At 45.7% G+C, this 18,722-nt stretch overlaps 1 protein-coding gene and 2 long non-coding RNA genes across 4 annotated transcripts in view; 1 reads left to right on the plus strand and 2 right to left on the minus strand.

The window, feature by feature from the left end:
• Positions 1–13,886, minus strand: LOC309448009. 2 transcript variants are annotated; one of them, XR_014185706.1, is made up of 4 exons: positions 12,861–13,886; positions 11,836–11,907; positions 1,826–2,007; positions 1–808 (listed from the first exon to the last, which is right to left on the minus strand). It is a non-coding gene; the product is annotated as an uncharacterized lncRNA (long non-coding RNA). The 2 variants fall into 2 exon arrangements; XR_014185707.1 differs by lacking the exon at positions 12,861–13,886 and adding an exon at positions 12,194–12,283.
• TSPAN2 (tetraspanin 2) overlaps positions 12,308–18,722 on the plus strand; it is an 18,259-nt gene continuing 11,844 nt past the window's right edge. The window contains exons 1-2 of the mRNA XM_082069183.1: positions 12,308–12,537; positions 13,893–13,995. Of these exons, the coding sequence (XP_081925309.1) occupies positions 12,469–12,537; positions 13,893–13,995 (172 nt within the window). The 5' untranslated portion in view covers positions 12,308–12,468. The remainder of the gene's footprint in view (positions 12,538–13,892; positions 13,996–18,722) is intronic.
• LOC309448010 overlaps positions 14,002–18,722 on the minus strand; it is a 17,556-nt gene continuing 12,835 nt past the window's right edge. The window contains exons 2-4 of the long non-coding RNA XR_014185708.1: positions 15,841–16,869; positions 15,562–15,748; positions 14,002–14,251 (exon numbers count right to left, since the gene is read on the minus strand). This is a non-coding gene — a long non-coding RNA (uncharacterized lncRNA). The remainder of the gene's footprint in view (positions 14,252–15,561; positions 15,749–15,840; positions 16,870–18,722) is intronic.

The raw sequence follows: 18,722 nt of genomic DNA on the forward strand, positions 1-18,722 counted from the left end.
AGTTGTTCCATGTGAACAGACAGAAAGCAAAATGATAAAACTCTTCTACCAAAATATTTCTGGCAACAAGACCCGATGAGGCAGCACATGCAGAAGCTCCAGTTCCCGAACTGCTCAGCTCCTTTGTCTTCTCAGTTCCCAAGATTTAAACCCATCTTGGACCTCTACTCATTTCCTTTCACCAGCTACTCCGGGACAATACTACTGCCCACTACTGTGGCATGTAGTTCAAAAAAACAGCAAATATTATCATTATATTACTATCACAGTTGAAATTTGGTTCCACATTTGCTGCCTATTCTTCTCATCCCCCTTTCCCTTGACATTTAACTGTCTTAATTTGGAGATAACATTTCCGTTTGCATTTCAAAAGCATACATGCTCCTGGCATCTGAAAAATCACCAAGAAGTCACCTTCACTTCCCACAATGTGGACCCAGAGCATCTAAAGTACATTTGCTTGTTATATTAATAGAATTCAGAAAATCGCTCTACAAAATTCCTAAAAGAGAATCAGCCCAAGTTAGACTTGGCATCTGCGCAAGTCTCAGTTATTTTTTGGAATACTTTGACAACGCTCTTATGTTATTGTCTCCCAGTTCATTTTTCTGCCCGTATATTCCCCAAAGAAGGAAAGAACGGTATTCCTGTGCTCTGAATAAGGACACATCTTGCTTGTTAGAGTCATTTCATTATTTATTTTCCCTTCTCCTTCTTGAATTGTTGGATCTTCAGACCATGAGGCTTCAAACCCTTCTCACTCTCACTCTTCCACATGAGGGCACAGAATTCACCCCGTTGCCTCCAACTGAAAGAAATGAGAAGGTTTTACCAGCAGAGGAGACACTTGCTCTCGGTGTTTGTTTTCAGCTGGGTGCTGCATAGAGAACCTTCAGAGATCACATAAAGCCTGACAGTTTCCTAAATCTAATTTAGTAACCTGAAATAAACGGAGCTTTTCCATGGCGGCGAGAGCTGCAACGCACACCCCCAGCTCCACAAGGCTCCGCTTTGTTTCACCTGGGGACAAAATCAAGCTGAAGGATGAACAGCGTTAGTCCTACAAAGCTGCTTCTGCAGGAACTCTGCAGCCAGTTGAGAACGTTTTCATTTTCTTTCTTCCATTTGATCTCCTCTGCAACATATTTTTTGTATTACTCCTCACATTTTACTTCCATCTGGTTCCAGCTTTTGATTAGAAACTTGGAGGTTCAACTTGAACAGCTCGATGCAGAGACCTGAACTGCTTACAGCCCTTTTGCTCCTCGGAGGATCTTAATTCAGCCGTATGGTTCTTTTTACCGCGGCGCTGCTCACACTGCAGGGTATATTCTTAGTAAATAGCTCGCAACTCTTTCAAAGAGCAAGAAGCCCTAAACGCTGCAAACACAGCAGGGTTTTGTTATCCTGAAAGAAACAAAACCTACAAAACATGATACTGTTTTAAAAACATTTGCTATACCAAGTGTCGTTGTGGGGAAGCTGCAAATTATCAGGTTTATCAGGCAAAACACAACACACATTTAAATGTTAGGCAACAGTTTCACTGATAATATGGGACCAAAAGTACTTCAAATATCTGAATTCAGTGCAAAGTCACCAAAACCCAACACCCAAGTTATCGCTCAGAAAAATAAATGAAAATGTTCAGTAATTTTGCTGGGATTTGCGTGTCCTTCCCTGTGCAGGATCAAGAGAAGCTGGCGGGCACCAGTTGTATAGACAGGTCAGGAAAGGCTGGTGATGGTCCCGTTTTCACCACTAACAAGATCATCTTCACCTGACAAGCGTTAAACCGGCATATTGAGTCAGAACAAAGACTGACCTGTATCCACTGACTGTTTGTACCAGGACACGCCGGTGAAGTACAACAGGCGAGCACATCAACACCCAACGGAAATGTGGGTGCAAAGACAAACTGGTGATTTGGGAAGAGTGACTGTCCCATAACATCTCAGGTCCAGCAAGATAGCCACAAGTGCTTAATTCTCAAGGACCTGGGAAAGTCTGAAAGAAAACATCAGAAGGAAGAGAAACCTTGTGATTTCAAGCACAATTTTCAAAGGCATTCTGAATTACCACCTTCCACAAAGCATCCATGGAAGTGACATACCCAGCCTGGAAATGCAGAAGAGACCTGTAGAAAAGGCATCCGGCTGCCAACCAAGAATCAAGGAAATGGATTAAGGCTTCCTACATTTCTGAGCAACCGAAACAAGGCAGCTAAACAAACACAGAAAGCAGCTTTCGGCTCACACTGCTATGAAAGAAGCGAGTTTCGGTATTCATCCTGCTTCTGTCGCCTGTATATTTTTTGTCTACATTCTGAGCCTGATACTGCTCCATCTGGGATGCACTTTAATATTATTCTTTGCAGTATTTGTTTGCAGAGTTCATGGTGTAAAGATTTGAGACATATGTAGGGCATATGCAGGAGATCTCCTGGAATTATCTCATGTTTACAACTCGAGGAGGGATAAGAGAGCTGAAAGTTGGTCTGGATTGTCCCCTAGTGGTCCCCACCTTTCTGGGGGAGCAGAACCCAGAACAGGCTGTGCAAGTGCTGGTGTCACGTTCATCTCGCAGTTGTCACCTCTCCACAACATGCTGTACATTTGCCTCCTTCCCGGCAGCACTTTCTGCTCAGTTTGCAGTTTGCATCTCCCAAATTTGCCACTACAGACCTTATCTGGCCATTTACTTCCAATGCTGCACGTGTGATGATGATTATTCCCCCACAAAAGCAAACTGAAAAAAAAACCTGCAAGATACCTCAAAGAGGAGGTTTACAAAAGGAAGTAAAAATGGGAGGATTCAGGTGGTCAGGGTTTCTACTAGTGTGCTCTTATGAGACAGGTACACAGGATATACCTGGAAAACAACAGATCAGATGAACATAAAGTAGATACGGGGACACAGCCACTCTATTCCACTCAGGTTTTTGCACTAATCTCATTAACAACTTTCAAGCATAACCCAATAGCAGCTTAAAGATCAAACCCAGTACTTGCCACAAGACACTTCTCCCTCTTTCCTCGTCCACAGGAAAAGGGATGGGGGTTCTCTCATTGCTCTCATTTCCCCTTGTGCCTCGATTGCTGCTGGACTCGGATCAAAAGCGCACACCTTGCATTTGAATGGAATGCACAGAGATCCGGGCTGGCTCACGGATCCTGTGAGGGCTTGTCCAACAGCAAAGCTGGATCCTCCGCACAGCTCTGCCCGGCTGCACAAAACATGGTGTGTGTCCGTCGGGCTGGCAGGTAACGTGTCCTACCTCAAGCTCCTGCGAACAGGAAAACTCCCACTGTGACTTGATATTCAAGCACAAAAAGCCAGAAGTTATAGGTCAGCAATATTTTTTTTTTAAAGTGACTTTTCCCAGCTTTAAATTATTTAACTTAATAAGGGCAAAATGGCAGCCAACTAGCTAAACGCAGCCAGCCAAGACAATTTATGTGGCTCCCAGTGCGGCTCTTGCACCCCTCTCTGATCAGAAAGCTGCTTTTTCATGTGTTTGTATGACCCTGGGCTCATCTGGAACCCCGTGCAGCTGGGAACTGAAAAAATGAGATGAGCCTTTGGTTGGCTCTAAGTTCCCGTCCCTACGGGCAGCATCCTTCACCACTGCAGCTGAGCTGAGCGCATGGGAGCGGCTGCAGACGGGTCTGAGGAACAGGACACAAGAAAGCAACCCCGGCAAACGCAGCTGGAGACACGAATCAGAACCAGAGCAGAGGGTTAAATGAGAGGGAAAAACAGTAATGAGGGTGAGAAGGTTCGGGGATGAGAATAGTCCACAGTGCAGGAAAACTGAGTTAAAGGGTGGTGAGAGCCTGGCCCAGGTTGGCCAGAGAGGTGGTGGATGAACCATCCCTGGAGACATCCCAGGCCAGGCTGGACGGGGCTCTGAGCACCCTGAGCTGGTGAAGATGTCCCTGTCATGGCAGGGGGGGCACTGGGGGAGCCGGGAAGGTCCCTCCAACCCAAACTGTTCCAAGAAAGATCTGTAGGGGCACAATGGGAAGGAGCAGGTTATAAGGATGAACGAGATCTAGAAGCAGGAAGCAGCCCAATAGGGCTGAGCCGCTAACAAAACTCTACTACCATTGATCAGTAATCTTATATTATTTATTCCTAATAGTTTACATTACCCATAAGTAAAGCTTAAACCTGGAAGTTTACACAGTAGGTTGCTGGGGAAAATTAACTAATAGTTCTACCGACCTGATACCAATAAATCCCACTAATTCCTGTGTTAATTGTGTCCAGTGCTGCTCCTGAGGACAGATCCTGCTGTTCTGACCTTTACCTACTCTGGAAAAAACAGCTCAAGTGCCCTCTAGTGTGGTGTTTGAATATCTAGTCCCTGCTTTTCCCGCTTCTGTGGGACTAAATGAGATGGTTTGTATTTGGTTTGAAACTTTTTTATAAGCCCATAGGATTTGATGACAAAAGCGCCACTGTGAGAAGTGACAGTGATTGTGATTTTTTTGGTAAAATTGCTAAATAATAGTTATGGCTGGTTCCACAGGTATATTACCTGCTTTATCCCCAAAATGCAAAACAGCAAAACTTACTAAACATGTCAATTTTTGGTGACTATTACACCTGCTAATGAAGTGATGCTCTTGTTGGGTTCTGTTCCTTGACATAGAAGGGCTCAGAGCATCACTATTCTGGAAAAAAAAATATGGTTCTTCTACTTGCTTTTTCAGCTTCTTGTATTTCCAAACTTTTAATATATATTTATCAACATAAATATTGTTTTTATTTCTACTACATTTTTAGTAGCTTTTTGACCACAAAGAAATAATTTCTGAAATGCTGAAGCGATTCTTCCTTTTCTATTTGATTGACTTTCCTCGCTGACTCAACCCAAAGAGATTTGGCCCTTTCCAAGCTACTCAGAGTCTGAATTATGAACGTGCTTGGATCACGGCACAGCACATGTTTCTGGAGGCTTTCCTGGCCGTGGTGCAGGCTCTTTGAAACCAGCTTCCTGCTCAAGGGACACACTTCTTGAGCTCCAGTGGTGCGCACACCATGCAAACGAATAGACTCGGGCACCAAACGGATTTGTTTTTTCCAAACTGAAAGTAGAAATAGGAAGAGTCCAGAGCAGGGTCTAATATTGTTTCAGATGTTGTGCAGTGTAGTGAAATTCTCAGAACTGACTTGAAAGAAATGACAGATATAGAAACAGGTTCTGGCCGTACCAATGGTCCGTCTACTTTTATCAGTGGCTGCCAGTAAGGGCCGAAGGAAACAGCTTGAAAATGGAAGTGTAAGAATAGGGGCAGCACTTTCCTAGTATGAGCCTCCTGGAATTCAGCAGTGTTTGTTTTAAGAAGAACAGGAAAAGAAAATGTAGAGTGAGAATAGTGGAAATCAAGGACGGCCCGAACTGTTCGGCTGTGGAACGATTTCAAAGGGTCCTGTCGCTTGGCTCATCTCGACTCACACAAACTGAAACACTAGAACTGGCTCTCTCAAATCCCCCTCTCCACTCCACAGACAGTAATGAAACTGCAATACCTTTTTCCCCATTCTCCTTAACCACTGCACCCTCTGTCCTTCTTAATGGCCTTTTCTATAACATCTGAGACCTGGGAAAATGCAGAAGTCTATTTAAAACACTGGCGACTCTCCAGGCAGCAGCAGCAGCTGGGGCTGGGATCAGCAGCGCTGCCGACAGAAACCTCTTCTTGTTGTGCACGGTACCACAGTACGATCGCATCAATATATTTCCTTCAAGTTCCGTTTCATGTCTGTTATCCTTAGCGTTCTTTCCCCTGACCTCCCGCACACTCTCCGGTTTCATGTGCTGCGTCCATGTGCCGATATGGCCTTTGCAGTCATATTTCCCCCTCCCATCACTGGGTATCATATCTTTACGCCCCACATTTTCGCCCACTCTGCAGTCTCTTTGATTTCAGAAATAATTGAATCCTCACACTATGGGAATTTTAACCATCTTTAAAAGCCAGCTAGTAAAAAAACCTAACTCAGTGAAGTTCTGTATACCTAGGCATACAATAAGTAGTGATTATAGACTTGAGCACATTCAACTTAGCCTGTAGAACAGACTAAATAGCAGAGAAATCTTCCCAAAAACTAATAAAGTAATTTACCATAAGCTCGTTGGATTGAGGATTCCTTGCAACAGAAACTTCTCTTAGATAACTGAACTCCGTGTCCAAATATTTTTCTGATACAACACAGAGTTTTTCTGTGCCAAGAGAATAATCCCAAGTCGTAGTAAGGGTATAGCAGGCAGCTTGGTGGTCTCCCAGATACAACACTAACTAGATGCTACTAATGATGTAGCGTTTTAACTCCAAAATATTGTCTGTACAGCTATAATTCTTAATTGCAAGCCACCATGATGACACCAGGCAGAAGTGGATCTGAACTGACGCCAGATCTGTTGGTGGGCGCGCGTTGGGCCATACACGGCTCGTTCATCCCCCAGGAGCCGCCCCAGCTCCCAGAACTCACAGGCAGAGCCCTTGTGTCTCATCATGCTACAAATCACCACTGTCCTTTATGTCAGTGAAGTGAAATGCAGAAAATATGTGGCACGTTTCACCACTCAGTTCTCTTATTTCACATTCCAGTCTTGACGCATTTTTGAAGGACCACAGAAATGTGTAGTTTAAAACTTGTCTAGTAAACTTCCTTGATCCTGAGGCATACGCTTTGAATTTAAGTAACTTTCTTTTCTTCTGTTGCCCTTTGGAACAGTTTCCTTTTCCTACTTGGCTCACGCAGTTTTTCAGATGAAGACGGCGGCAACAGCGAGTTCCGTCCTGTGATGCAGACTGTGAGTCGGGGCCTTGGGGACCTCGGTGCTGACTGAATGAAATTACAGTCGCCCCAGGGTATTCCCAGAGCGCCTGGCAATGTGTGCACTACCACACACTACCCTCAATTTCTGCTGTTGAGACACAGCATAGAAACCCTCTTGCTTTCCAGGCAAAGAGCAGAACTGCACACCCTCCTATACGTCATGGCATGCAGAGATCAGCAGAGAGGTTTTTTTAATAGGCTTTCTCTAATAAACAGTCCCAGACCACTATGAAATAAGTGACTTTTAGACCCTTTTTTAATGCATGAGATTTTAATTCCCTAAAGAGAAGAACAGATTTACAGGGGAGCAAAGCACAAGGCTGAGCTGGGACAAGTACTCGAGAGCTGAAGTTCTGGGATCACTCGGCAGCCTGGTCCCTGCAGACAATCTCCACTCTGACGCCGGGCCTCAGGCTGTCTGTGGTACTGCCACACAGACCTGAGAAGCGTCCTGAGCCCAGAATTAATGAACACACAAAAGCCAGAAGCTCTGGAAAAACAGCCACTGTAATCCGGAGCGGAGACTCTTAGGCCTAGGCCAAATAAGTTTATCCCGGTCCAGCTGCTCCGGACCCCCGTGACTCACCATAGAACTAGTTCCACAGCTCATTTTCCATGCTGACCCAGCCAGATTAGCTCAAAACAGCCTTAGCCATCATACGTAGCCGAATTCCTTCTAATTAAACCTTGAGCAACAGTTTTGATAACCAGTTTTTCCTCAGTATTTTTCACAGTTTGACAGATCATGTTATTACCCTCTAGCCCAGGTTTCCTGGGAAACGAAGCATCTCCTTTCTCTTTTAATCCTTCCAGGGAAACGAAGCCAAATTAAAACGTTTCATAGGCATTCATCACTTTTTATCATAGACAGTTCATGCACCCATCAACGTCAACTGCCCAGAATATGCTGCTGCTTAACGGGAGGCAGAAACAACTAAACTTGCTTTTTGTAACGGTGACTTCTTGTCCAGGGACAGCAGCAATGGGGACAAAACGTCCTTTCTGGGCAGCGCTTTGTTTCATCCCCAGTCAAGGGAACGCTCCAGTTCTGAGAACTGGATGTTGCCATGGCAAAGATGTGTGAAAGGGCCCTTCACAGCCACGCCAGGAACTCCGGCTTCTATTTTATGTGTTTGTCTCCTTTGATTCTACGGAGCGGAGTGTGGTGTTCTAAGTTACAGATTACAGCAGGTAGTTCGGCTATGATAGGGAACCTTGTTTCTGTTTTGGGTAGTGAAAATTGAGTGGAAATGTTTGTATAAGTATTAAGGACCACTCATCTGCACCTGGCAGAGGAACTCACCTGAGTGGGAAGAGTTGCTGAAGCAAAGTGTGCAACTCTCGTATTGGAAATCTACCCAAGGAGAGAGAAATCGGGCTCAAAGAGCAGAAGGAATGTGCAAAGGCGGTATATTAACTGGCAAATGGATGAATGCCTCTCGTTTGTTTAGCGGAGAGCTGGGACAGGACTCAAAAAGCCGAACTGGGACTGAGAGCTGCTCACTGGGAGAGAACTGAAAAGAAAACGAGGTGTTCTGTCCTCATTCCCATTTTGGCCATTAAGTGGAGATGCTAGAAATAACATCCGGATCATACGTACTGTAGAAATTAAGTAGCTTAGAGGATTCTGTGATTTTACAGACTTGCAATGCCTTTTCTGAAAAGCAGCTTTAATAGGTAGGCCAGCAGTTGAGGCACAGCAAATTCTGGACACTCTTAAAAAGAGAAAACCAGGCGGATGCAGTTGTCAGGGGATCCAGCCATCTCAACAGCCTCACACACGCTGTGCAGACTGATCTGTCACGCAAGTTCCTGATGCAAAGCAAGAAAATGTGTTTAAAAAAACCTAAAGAGCATGGAAGGAAACAAAGGAGCAGACTATTTGCTCAGACAGTTGGAGAAGCTCAGTCCCTCCTGACCTCCTTTGTAGTCCAGCGATTCCCGAGCTGCATTTGGAGACAGAGGCGGCGTTGCCAGGCCCAGCGTTCCGGCAATTACTCAGTGGAAATGGAAACAGCATGACAGATGCCAACGGTGTGATGCAAGTTTCATTGTCCCTGTCAGAATGGGAGCCCATTATGGTTTCTGGGCTGTTTGCTTGGAATTTGAAGTCAGTTGTAGTTCCACGTAAATCACATGTTTAAGCCAGGAAATAAGGTTATTTCTTTAAGGGAGCTCCTCCTCGCTCCCTGGCCTTTGCTTCTCTGAAGGGCTGTTGAGGAATTTGAACACAGAATTTGAGCTCAGCATGTGTAGAAAGAGCGAGGAACAGGAAACATGAACAATCCTTTGCAGAGCTGAGATGCATGCATATCAAAGTCTTGCTGTTCATAAAGCATAAAACTGGAATAATTGTAGGCACATGCTTGTAAAACACTTAGGAAACAGTTGAACACCAGACAGGAATAACAATATTGTGCCCTCCTAATCTCTCAAAGGTTAATGAGCTAACAGAGAATGACTTGGCAGACAATGAAAAACAGTGGAAGAATAGGTCAGACCTGGAAGAACAGTAAAATTCAGGCCTGTAAGGATATATTTTAAATGTTTTGATTCTGAAGTCAGTTTAGAGATGATCTTTATGGGATTGAAAACTCAGGCTTTCTTCTAGTAATTGAAATGAAACAGCACTTGCTCAAGCAGGGATAGTTTCTTACCTGTCCGTCATTACCAATAAAATAATACCATATGTTTAGCAGGATCTAAAGATCTAGTGCTACAGCTGGATAACACTTCTTTCAAAAGTTTCCCAGCATACTCTGCAATGAGAAAATAACCAAACCCAAATGGTCTTTGCCCCAGGATGTACATCATTGCAAAACTAACTGCAAAGAAGCTTCCAGGTTAGAAAGCGGTTACAAATATCCATACACTTGTTTTATCTAAGATATACTATGTAAGAACCTACGGGGGAAATGGCACTTTGATAATAGAAGGCTCTTTAATATGTAAAGCAGGTCGATCTGTGGACTTTGAAGCTGGGCATGTTCAAGATGAAAATACAATGTCAATCTGACTGGTGCAGCTCATGAAATAATGTGAATTTACTACCAAGTGAATGTTTACTTCACAACTTGAGAACCCTATCGACAAAAACATAGTGAGCCCCTTCTTTCCTTAATTATATTGCTTGGTTCCATAATAGTCTATTAAATTAAAATATTAACCACCTTTGTAGTTTTCCCTCAAGAATCTCTTAATGGATAGAAAACCTGGGAATCACCAACATTACTATAATAAGTGTCAGGATGGCTGAGTTGCCAGAGAAAGGCAAAGGATGTGAAGGGTAATGAGAGAGGCTGGTGCTTTTAGAGCAATAGATAGATGGGATTTGTGGCAGATCCCCCGCTGTCCCGGCCCCGTTCCGGCGGGACCGGCGGCGGGTGGTGGCGCGGCGGGGCCAGCAGGAGGCGCTGCCGCCCGCAGGGTGCGCGCCCGGGGCCGCGACCCCCCCGCTCCATTCAAATCCGGGTTTTTGGTTTTAGATCGGAAAAAAAAAATTAAAAACCGTAATTTTCGTCGGGTTCTGCTATTGAAAACTGCGTGTGACTCGTAGGAACACACTCTGCTACATCCAGATATTGGGGAGTCTAAAACTCCTGCCCAGAGCAACGTGAGGTGGCGCAGAGCTCCCCAGGACGGGTTTTGAAAGGTGATCTTTGATCTGCTTTAGGAAGAAAACACATTCTGTGCTACAGGACTGTGCAGCTTGGGTTGAAGAGGCTCCGTGAGGGGAGCAGGACCAAGACTGATGTTTATTCGCTGACATTCTGTGCATGGACTGTTTGCTGCCCCCCTTGCCATAGCCCTGGGAACACGTTTTAGAGAAAGAATAATGGGGGAAGCCACTAAAATCAACAATTCTGAAATGCTTTTGAGAAAAAGGATCACAAAAGTCTAGAATCGAGTCCATATCAGGTGATCTCACATCTCCTGCATACGGTCAAGGAGCCAAACAAGAGAATGTGCTCTTGTCACCATGAGCGACTTCGGAACAATGGAATATTAACATAAATGTACCTGCAACAAGGAGTGAGCGGAAAAGCCCAGTCACACAGAGCAGAACATCAAACCGATGCCCCTGTTCACAGCACCAGCTGAAACTGCTGCCCCGAAACAGCAAAACCTCCCTGAAAAATTCATTGTTATCTCAGCTGATTTCATTCCCTGCAAGAATCACGTAGCCAGTTCTACTGCTCCTGAAGGCTGAACGCTCCATTCCCAAACTTGTAGAGAAAATTAGCATGAAAATTACTAGAGAAGCAGAGCAGCCTGATAAAGCATTTTTTCAAACCTATCTATTTCGCCAGCATAAGCCAATGCAAAACTTTCCCCCTTTTACATTTTTTACTGCTTCAAATGTATCAGGGGATAATGAAGCACTTCCCTACTGTTTGATACATCTCATTATTTTGTCTATTCAAAAGGATTCGTGGTTTTGGTTTTCCTAGAACACATTATACCTGGTAGGTTGGTACCATTTAGCACAGTATCACTCTGAAGCAAAAAGGGGAAACTGCAGGGTTGGGTTTGTGTCATAAGGCAGGCTGAATGTTGCTTAAAAAAATAATAATAAAGTGCATTTCATTGCAAATGGAACATGAAATTCTTAATAAAACGCCGCCATTGCAATTCAGATAAGCTACTTGGGATGATTTTCCCAAAATGCTGCCAGGCTTGAAAGCAGCTGAAAATAAACAGCAAAGTGAGTGAAAACAGCAACCACCTCCAACATCCTTCAGTATTACTGGATTGTGAGTGTAACTGCATTCAAAACAAGACCCAAGCATCTTTTCCTATGCCTTTTTGCACGGTTTTCATACACACCTTGGGAAAAATTGGTCCTAAACATGAAAACACTCTGGTAGGTGAAACTGTACAGTTACTTTGATACAGCACAAACCAGGAAATAACTGTTTTTGTTAAACAGTGAGAGGAAATGTTTCCCACAGAAAACCCACTTCTGAGGAGACTCTCCCTTACCTTGTTCCCTGTCCAAGCCCTGCAGGCAGCTCCACACTCAGACTCGATGAGGATTGGGAGAGACAACAGCAGCTGAAAAAAAATTGTAAGAGGAGAAAGGTCTAAGATTTTTGTAACATATTTGGGCAAATCTTGAGAACGAAAGTGGATGTATTAGTGATTGGAAAATGAACTTTTGGGGCTCTTAATGAGTGTGAGCAAACAGTGTTAAGGAGAATGGCCCTTTTCCTGCTATGCTCGGATTTCACACATCAGATTATCGATCTTGTTTGTAGTCCCGCATAATTTAAATGCCTCATTTGAATCCTTGGCCTGAGACACACGCCACGCCCAGAGGGCCCAGAGGGATTTTACTGACTCCACGCGGAAAAATTAAAACCCCGAAGGTGCCAGGGCCTGCCGGGAAGCGCGGAGCTGCGGCGGCGGGGGCGGGCGGGGTCCGGCCCCCCCGGGCACCGCGCTGGGCACACGGCCCGCCCAGGGCCGCTCCCCGGGCACCATCCCCACCGCCCCCCGGGGCGGGTCCGGGACTGCCCGCCCAGCGCTGCACCTGCCTCCCGGCGCCGCCCCGCGCGGAGCCGCCGGCGGAGTTGGGCCGAGGAGCCGCCTCGGGAGCGGGAGGCGGCGGCCGCCATGGGCACGGAGTACTGGGAGATGCGCTGCATCAAGATCCTGCTCTTCATCTTCAACCTGACCTTCTGGGTGAGCGCCGGGGCTGCGGCACCTGCCGCGGGTCGTTCCGGGCGGTGGCGGATGCGGGGCGCGAACCCGCGACCGCGGGGGAGAGCGCGGCAGGCGGGGGCGCGGGGGCCGGTTGGAGCAGCGGCCCCGGGGCTGCCCCGCGGCGGGGCCGAGCTCGGGGGGTGCGGGGCCGAGCTCGGGGGTGCGGGGCCGAGCTCGGGGGGTGCGCGGGTCCCGCGGCGCTGCGGGCCGGGCCAGGCGGGGCCCAGGGCAGCGGTGCCCCCCGGGCAGGGCTCGAGCTCCTACTCGCTATTTGGTACAGCCCTTCCTGGGGAAATACATACTTGGTGCAAGGTGGCATTGCTGAAAAGACAACGTCTTCTTAAGCTGATGATCTGAAGTAGTGAGCATTTCCCTAACAACCGTAGAATTTCCCACAACAGGAGGCTGTGAGGTTGTCCCCGCGTCCCGGGCAGCGTGGGACAGCGGGACACTTCGCAGCATCACGATGCTTTTTGATAATGTAGTTTCTAAAAGTGAGCCAACAGCTGTTACTTTTACAAGCGCATCCTAAGAGGAAGTTACTCTAATGTGGCAATGACCAGTGTCTGTGGCAGAACCCCCAGGAGATTAAGGGAATTCTGTGCCCATTCTCCCTCATTGCATCTTTGCAATAGTCTCACAGTTCCATAACACCATTGAATTCAAGCTTGCTTTCTTCTTTCTCTTTCCCTCATGCATCCCTTGCAGTAGCTTTACAGTCTTTCACACTGGAAAACAATTAGCAATATTATCTTCTTAAAATGTCTTTTTATTTCTGATTCGCTGTTGTTTTTCTTTTTTTTTTTTGAAGAAGTCACAAAATAATCCTGTTCAGCCTCTCTGGAGCAAGCAGTTTTGGGCTTTTGTCTCCTTTATGCTTGAAGCACAGTTAAAGCAACTGCTTTTCCCTCTTGGTGACAGCGCTGCTGTGCTCGGGCTGCGGGAGCAGTGATGCTGCCCAGCTGCAGCTGCAGGCCAGCACAAGGACAAAGCTTCGCGTTATGTTGTTGCACAAAAGTGACAATTGCTGTGTGTTGTTATCTGCCTTTTCACTGGGATGGCAAGAACCATCTCCTCAGCTGGACTTGGGGACATTCATGTCAAATACACCCAAATTAACAGAGGCACTGAGATTAGAGGGGGGGGTCCTGGTGCAGTCTGAGCTGAGCCCATCCCTGCAGGCTGCTATCAAACACTGGCAAGTGCTTCCTGAATTTTCTGACAGTGCAATCCTGAGCTGAGGGGTTTCAAAAAAGCATAAGGTGCCAATGACTCTCATTCGATGCTCTCCAGCCGGTTGTTACTGAAGTCTTGACTGGTGTGTTATGTTCCAGCTGGCAGGACTGGCTGTCATCGCCTTTGGCCTCTGGCTGCGGTTTGGTGGGGTTATGGCAGACTTGGCTTCAGACAAAAAGTCTCCGGAGTATTTCTTCATGGGTAAGTTGAAGTGCCTATGATGACAGGAGCCTTTAGCCGTGGTTTCATCCTGGGGCGTGTGACATACCTTTGTGCACTGAATTATACAAAGGCGGACAATTCCTGGGCTGAACTTCACAAAACTGGACATCCTGGTGCTGTGTGTCACGTGCACGATGGCTTTTGTTTTTCTCTGCTTGGCATCAACTTCCTTAGGCCTCACTGAACTCTCAGACTTGATCCTGTTCTCATGTATCTGAAGTGAATTGTGCAAATGCTGTCGGAACAGAAGTTGAGATGGGTCAGAGACTCCTGGAACAGGACTCACCAACATACCCTTCCAGAGTTTTCTGTGGAGCTGCTGGCCAACAAAGCAACAGTGTCACTTGTGAATGTTTCCAATACCAGTGCAGCTTTACTGACCAGCGTCTGCACACAGAGGCCCTCAGTGTGACTTCAAGTGTCAGAGCAAATCCTTCCACAGCTGAGAAGTAAAACTACACAGTGTTCAGTCATCTCAAGAACTGCTTGTCCAGCCTAGGCAGGAATTGACTAGTTCCCCAAACCCACAGAATCAGTCTTATCTACTTTTAGGCATTTAAGAGACTTTTTTTCTCCCTAGGATTTCCAGTTCCATCCATTCAGATGAAAATTTGATTGGGACCTGGGGGTTACTGTGAAATACTCTGTAGCACCTCCACTGACACAGAGACCAGGAAGTATGATTTACCCTGTTTCCCCGACAATAAGACCCTGTCTTATTTTTGGGGAAACAGGGTAGTTTTTCTCTTACATCTGAGCTGCTATGTCAGCAGCATATTAGATCAGCAGCTTCATTTCCAGATCCAGTTTATACCTGGTGAATTTCCTGTGCTGGATCTTGGAACTCTTCCCTGCTTTACCCACTTATGTTTGACCCAGGAGAGTGTTCTGGCTTTCAAAATCAAGTGCTGTTGGTTTGTTAGAAGGCAGAAAGTGCTGCATGCTGTGATGTGAAAAAGCACCACAGTCATTTCACAGCCTTGTGGTGCGGGCTGTAACGCTGTGTAAACAAGATATTCTTTGGTGCATTGTGTATTTAAATCTCTAAAAGATGTAATCTGCCTCAGTCCTGAATAGGAATTACAAAAGCCGCTCAGAGTTGTTAATTTTGGGAAGTCCTGGGGAATGTTCTTGTAAAAGTTTCGTCATGTACCGTGACATTCAGCTATTGGGCTGCCACATGTATTTATAGAGCTGTACGCTCTAAGATGTAAATGCTAGCAGAGGAAGTGCTGAAGAACAGGACATAAATACATTGAGAATTATTTTAAACTTGTACTTTTGACTGAATTCTAAAGCAAAATTTTGGCCCTTTTTTTTTGTAACAGGTATTGTGCTCTGAACGGAGCGTTCCTGCTGCCCTCCCTCATTACAAATTGTGTTAAATGCTGTTTTACTTTTGAGCATTTGCTGGGACAGCCATTCAGAAGTCTGAGGCTGTTAACAATCTCTCACTAAGGCAACGGTAAAGGAATGGTGATAAGTTCAGTAACGGGTGTTTTTTGGAGGAGACAAGGCTGCATTTGTCATGCTCAAGAGCTTTACCTCTCTGGATTTCAGCTGAGTCCCCTGGACAGGTGTGTGCTGGTCCCTTCTCCCGGGCACTCTGCAGTGTTGGTGACTTGCTTTGTGTGTTGCTCTGTAACACACATGCTGGGTGACAGCCAGAATTCTGCACAGGAATTCTTAGTATGGAGCGCTGGGCAGCACAAGGGAGCAGCTGCCCAGAGGGCTGGAAGAGAAAGCAGATCATCAGTGTGACTCGGACATACAAACATATGGCCATATATTTTAAAATAATTTCTTTAGCTCTGCTCCACTGACCGCTTTTGTGGCTGCCTTGTGATAACCCCTGTGATCTGATTCTGTGATCAGGTCAGCTCCGTGTCAGTGCTTGGAACAACATTCAGAGGTTGCTTTGTAGGTTGAAGCGCTCTCCAGAATCACCATCTTGTGGAAACAAACTGATTTTCTTGCTTCTAAAGCACAGCACATTCTGCTCTTTTGGTACCTGGATTCAGCTGCCAGCTCTTGTGCTTCCTTGTGATGGTTTTTTTCCTAGGTCTGAAATGTTGTTTTAGTTTAAAATAATTGATAATTACATCCTTGCATTTTCCATTAAGCCAGGAGGAGTCTCCTTAAATAGCCTTGTTCTTTACCAGCAGTCCAGCTGTCTTTTCTGCCCCCTGGAATAGTTTGGGCCATGACTTGGCAACCAGGCCTGTTCATCTTTTCCAGCCACTGAAATGTTTTTGTTGGTTTGAGAACAACTTCCAGGCAGCAGTGCTGAGGTCAAGCACATATGTGTTCTTAGTTTTCTGTTGCTTGTGGTTTTGTGTTCAGTGATGCATATTCCCCACTGCAGCTTGCAGTTTTTTAACCTACAACACAACAGGTTGGGACTGGAATTCTCTGACCCACGCAGTGTCTGTCCACTTTACCAGATGTATCTGATGCTGCAGCAGCCTCCGAAGATTGGACATGGTCTCTCTGCAGCTCCCCAGCTTCTGGGGTTCCCTCTGCAGTGGCAGGCGTGACAATATTTTTATGTTACTCCATCTGACAGCATGGTTTTTGTGCCTATGCTTCAAGTGCTAAGGCAGAACTGTAGCTTTCCTGTTCTGTTGTAGTCTAGCTCTGGTACAGTTCATGTATTCTTCTCTTAGATGTACTTGAGAGAAAAAGAGAGAGAATTTCAGCAAAGGTCAATAGCTGGGCAGTTCCCTCTTTCATCTGGTTTGTCTGTGACACTGCACTGACCCAATGCAGGAAAGAGCTGTGGAATAAAGGGAATTCCCTCAGATTGCTCAACCTTCTTGAGGCTCTGGTGAGTTTTTCACTGGGCAGGAAAGTCTGCAACAATCAGAAGGAAAAGAGAGATGCTTGTGTGAATGCAAGATGTCAGCATTTCTGTCTCACAATTAATTAGTTTTAAATTAATTATTTGTAGTAGTGCTGTTCTTAAACTTAAAAATACCTAAAGTACAGAAGTGAAAAAGTGTCTGCTGAATGCAAGTTGAACATTTTCTGAAGTAAAAACTAACATGGGGACTTTTTAGGGGTCAGTTCAAGACACCTATTCTCCCCGCTTTGCTTTTGGTGGATGAAGAGGAAAGTCTGTTCTGGCTCCTTTTGCAACTTGAGGACAAACTCCCTGTATCCCTAATAAATGAAGTGCAGAGGGTCACACCACTGCCAGCAGCAATAAAAATGAAGTGTATATACTCAACAAGCCCCATCAGGAATGGTAACAAAACCCAATGAATGCAAATGAATCAATCTAGATGGCTCTTTCTCATGACTGGCAGCACCAAAGCATCGCTTGTCCTGCTCAGCCAGAGCTCACAACCCTCCTGCTGTGTTACATTCTCTTTGCTCCAGCTCCGCGATCCAACCTGCGGTCCAGGCGTCCATCGGGGCCAGCTGGGGACAGACAGGGGGGCTGTGGCTTTTTCTTGGGGTCTGTGAGAGTGTGAGCAATCATTCTGGCTTTGAAAGGTACAGTTAGATGGCGCATGCCTTAGCATATGAAGTCATGTCTGGAGTTGAAGGATATTAGTAGTTTTTCTCCACAGTAGCAGATGCCCATACAAACAGGAGTTGGCCGGCAGTTAAATCCATGTAAACTGCAGTTCTCTGCTCCTGTGCCTCATTTTGCTATAGTTCTGTTAATGTCTTTTGGAGTCAAGCACTAGACCCTTAGTCAACAGTATTTTCTCCCCAAAATCCATCGCCTCTCAAACTTCATCAGCCTTTAAAATGAGAGCTATTGACAAAGTAGCCTCAGTGTAGAGATGCAGTACCACAAGAGGTACCACAGATGGTCCTGCCATCAGGCTTTTAGTCTGTACTTAAGATTTAAGCAATGAACTTGTCATTCTTTCTATCATCTTGCGTGCAGTCTCTTCTGCAGAAGAGTGGTTTAGAAAAGGCTGATAGTGGCCTTGAGTGGAAAACAAAAGCTGCTGCACTGGAAATCTGCTTAAAAAGTATGACGCTACCACCCCACCAAAAAGGCCTTAGTCAAAATGAAAGATGTTCAAAAGCTCTGTGCTGGATCATAAAATGTAGCAATCAGTTCCTACGAGTCGGTATCGTCCCCCCCGTCCTGCGTAAACCTTTCTCCCACCCTCTCTTTGTGCAGCGGGTTCCACACGGCGGTTGAACCGACACTTACACCATTTCCTCCTTTGATCCACCCTCCTGTCTTTAACAGGACTAACTCTGCTCTAGATGCCACTCTCTGAAGTGGCTTCTAGTGAAAGAACCAAACCAGTATAACATATTGTTTCTCGATGCAGACGTGCTGTGTTGTGTTTTATTCTGGCAGAGCACAATGGGATTGTCTGCTATGAAGCCATTAGGAGGACTACCTGCGGAGTCTTAATTTCTGCTGCTCTGGGGCTCCAGGTTTCTGTGGGTGCATTATGGCCATGCTCCGTTTTCTGTTTTGGGTGGCTTGGAGCCTGTGCATTTAAGCATTAGAAGTGTATAATTGTTACTGACATCTGCATGGAAATGTATGCATTCAGGATTATTCAGGGTGTCCTAATCTAGAGAGAATTACAGAGAATCATGAGAGGATTTCAGAATACCAAATGACTGAGTATTCAAAAGCCAGATGAAATGCAGTATCAATAAAGCAAAGTGACGCACGTGGTAACAGATAATCTGAGCAGTATAAACACTGACAGACTTCAAATGTA

This window comes from Streptopelia decaocto, assembly GCF_964273445.1.
Source record: "Streptopelia decaocto genome assembly, chromosome: 19".
NCBI classification, from domain to species: Eukaryota; Metazoa; Chordata; class Aves; order Columbiformes; family Columbidae; genus Streptopelia; species Streptopelia decaocto.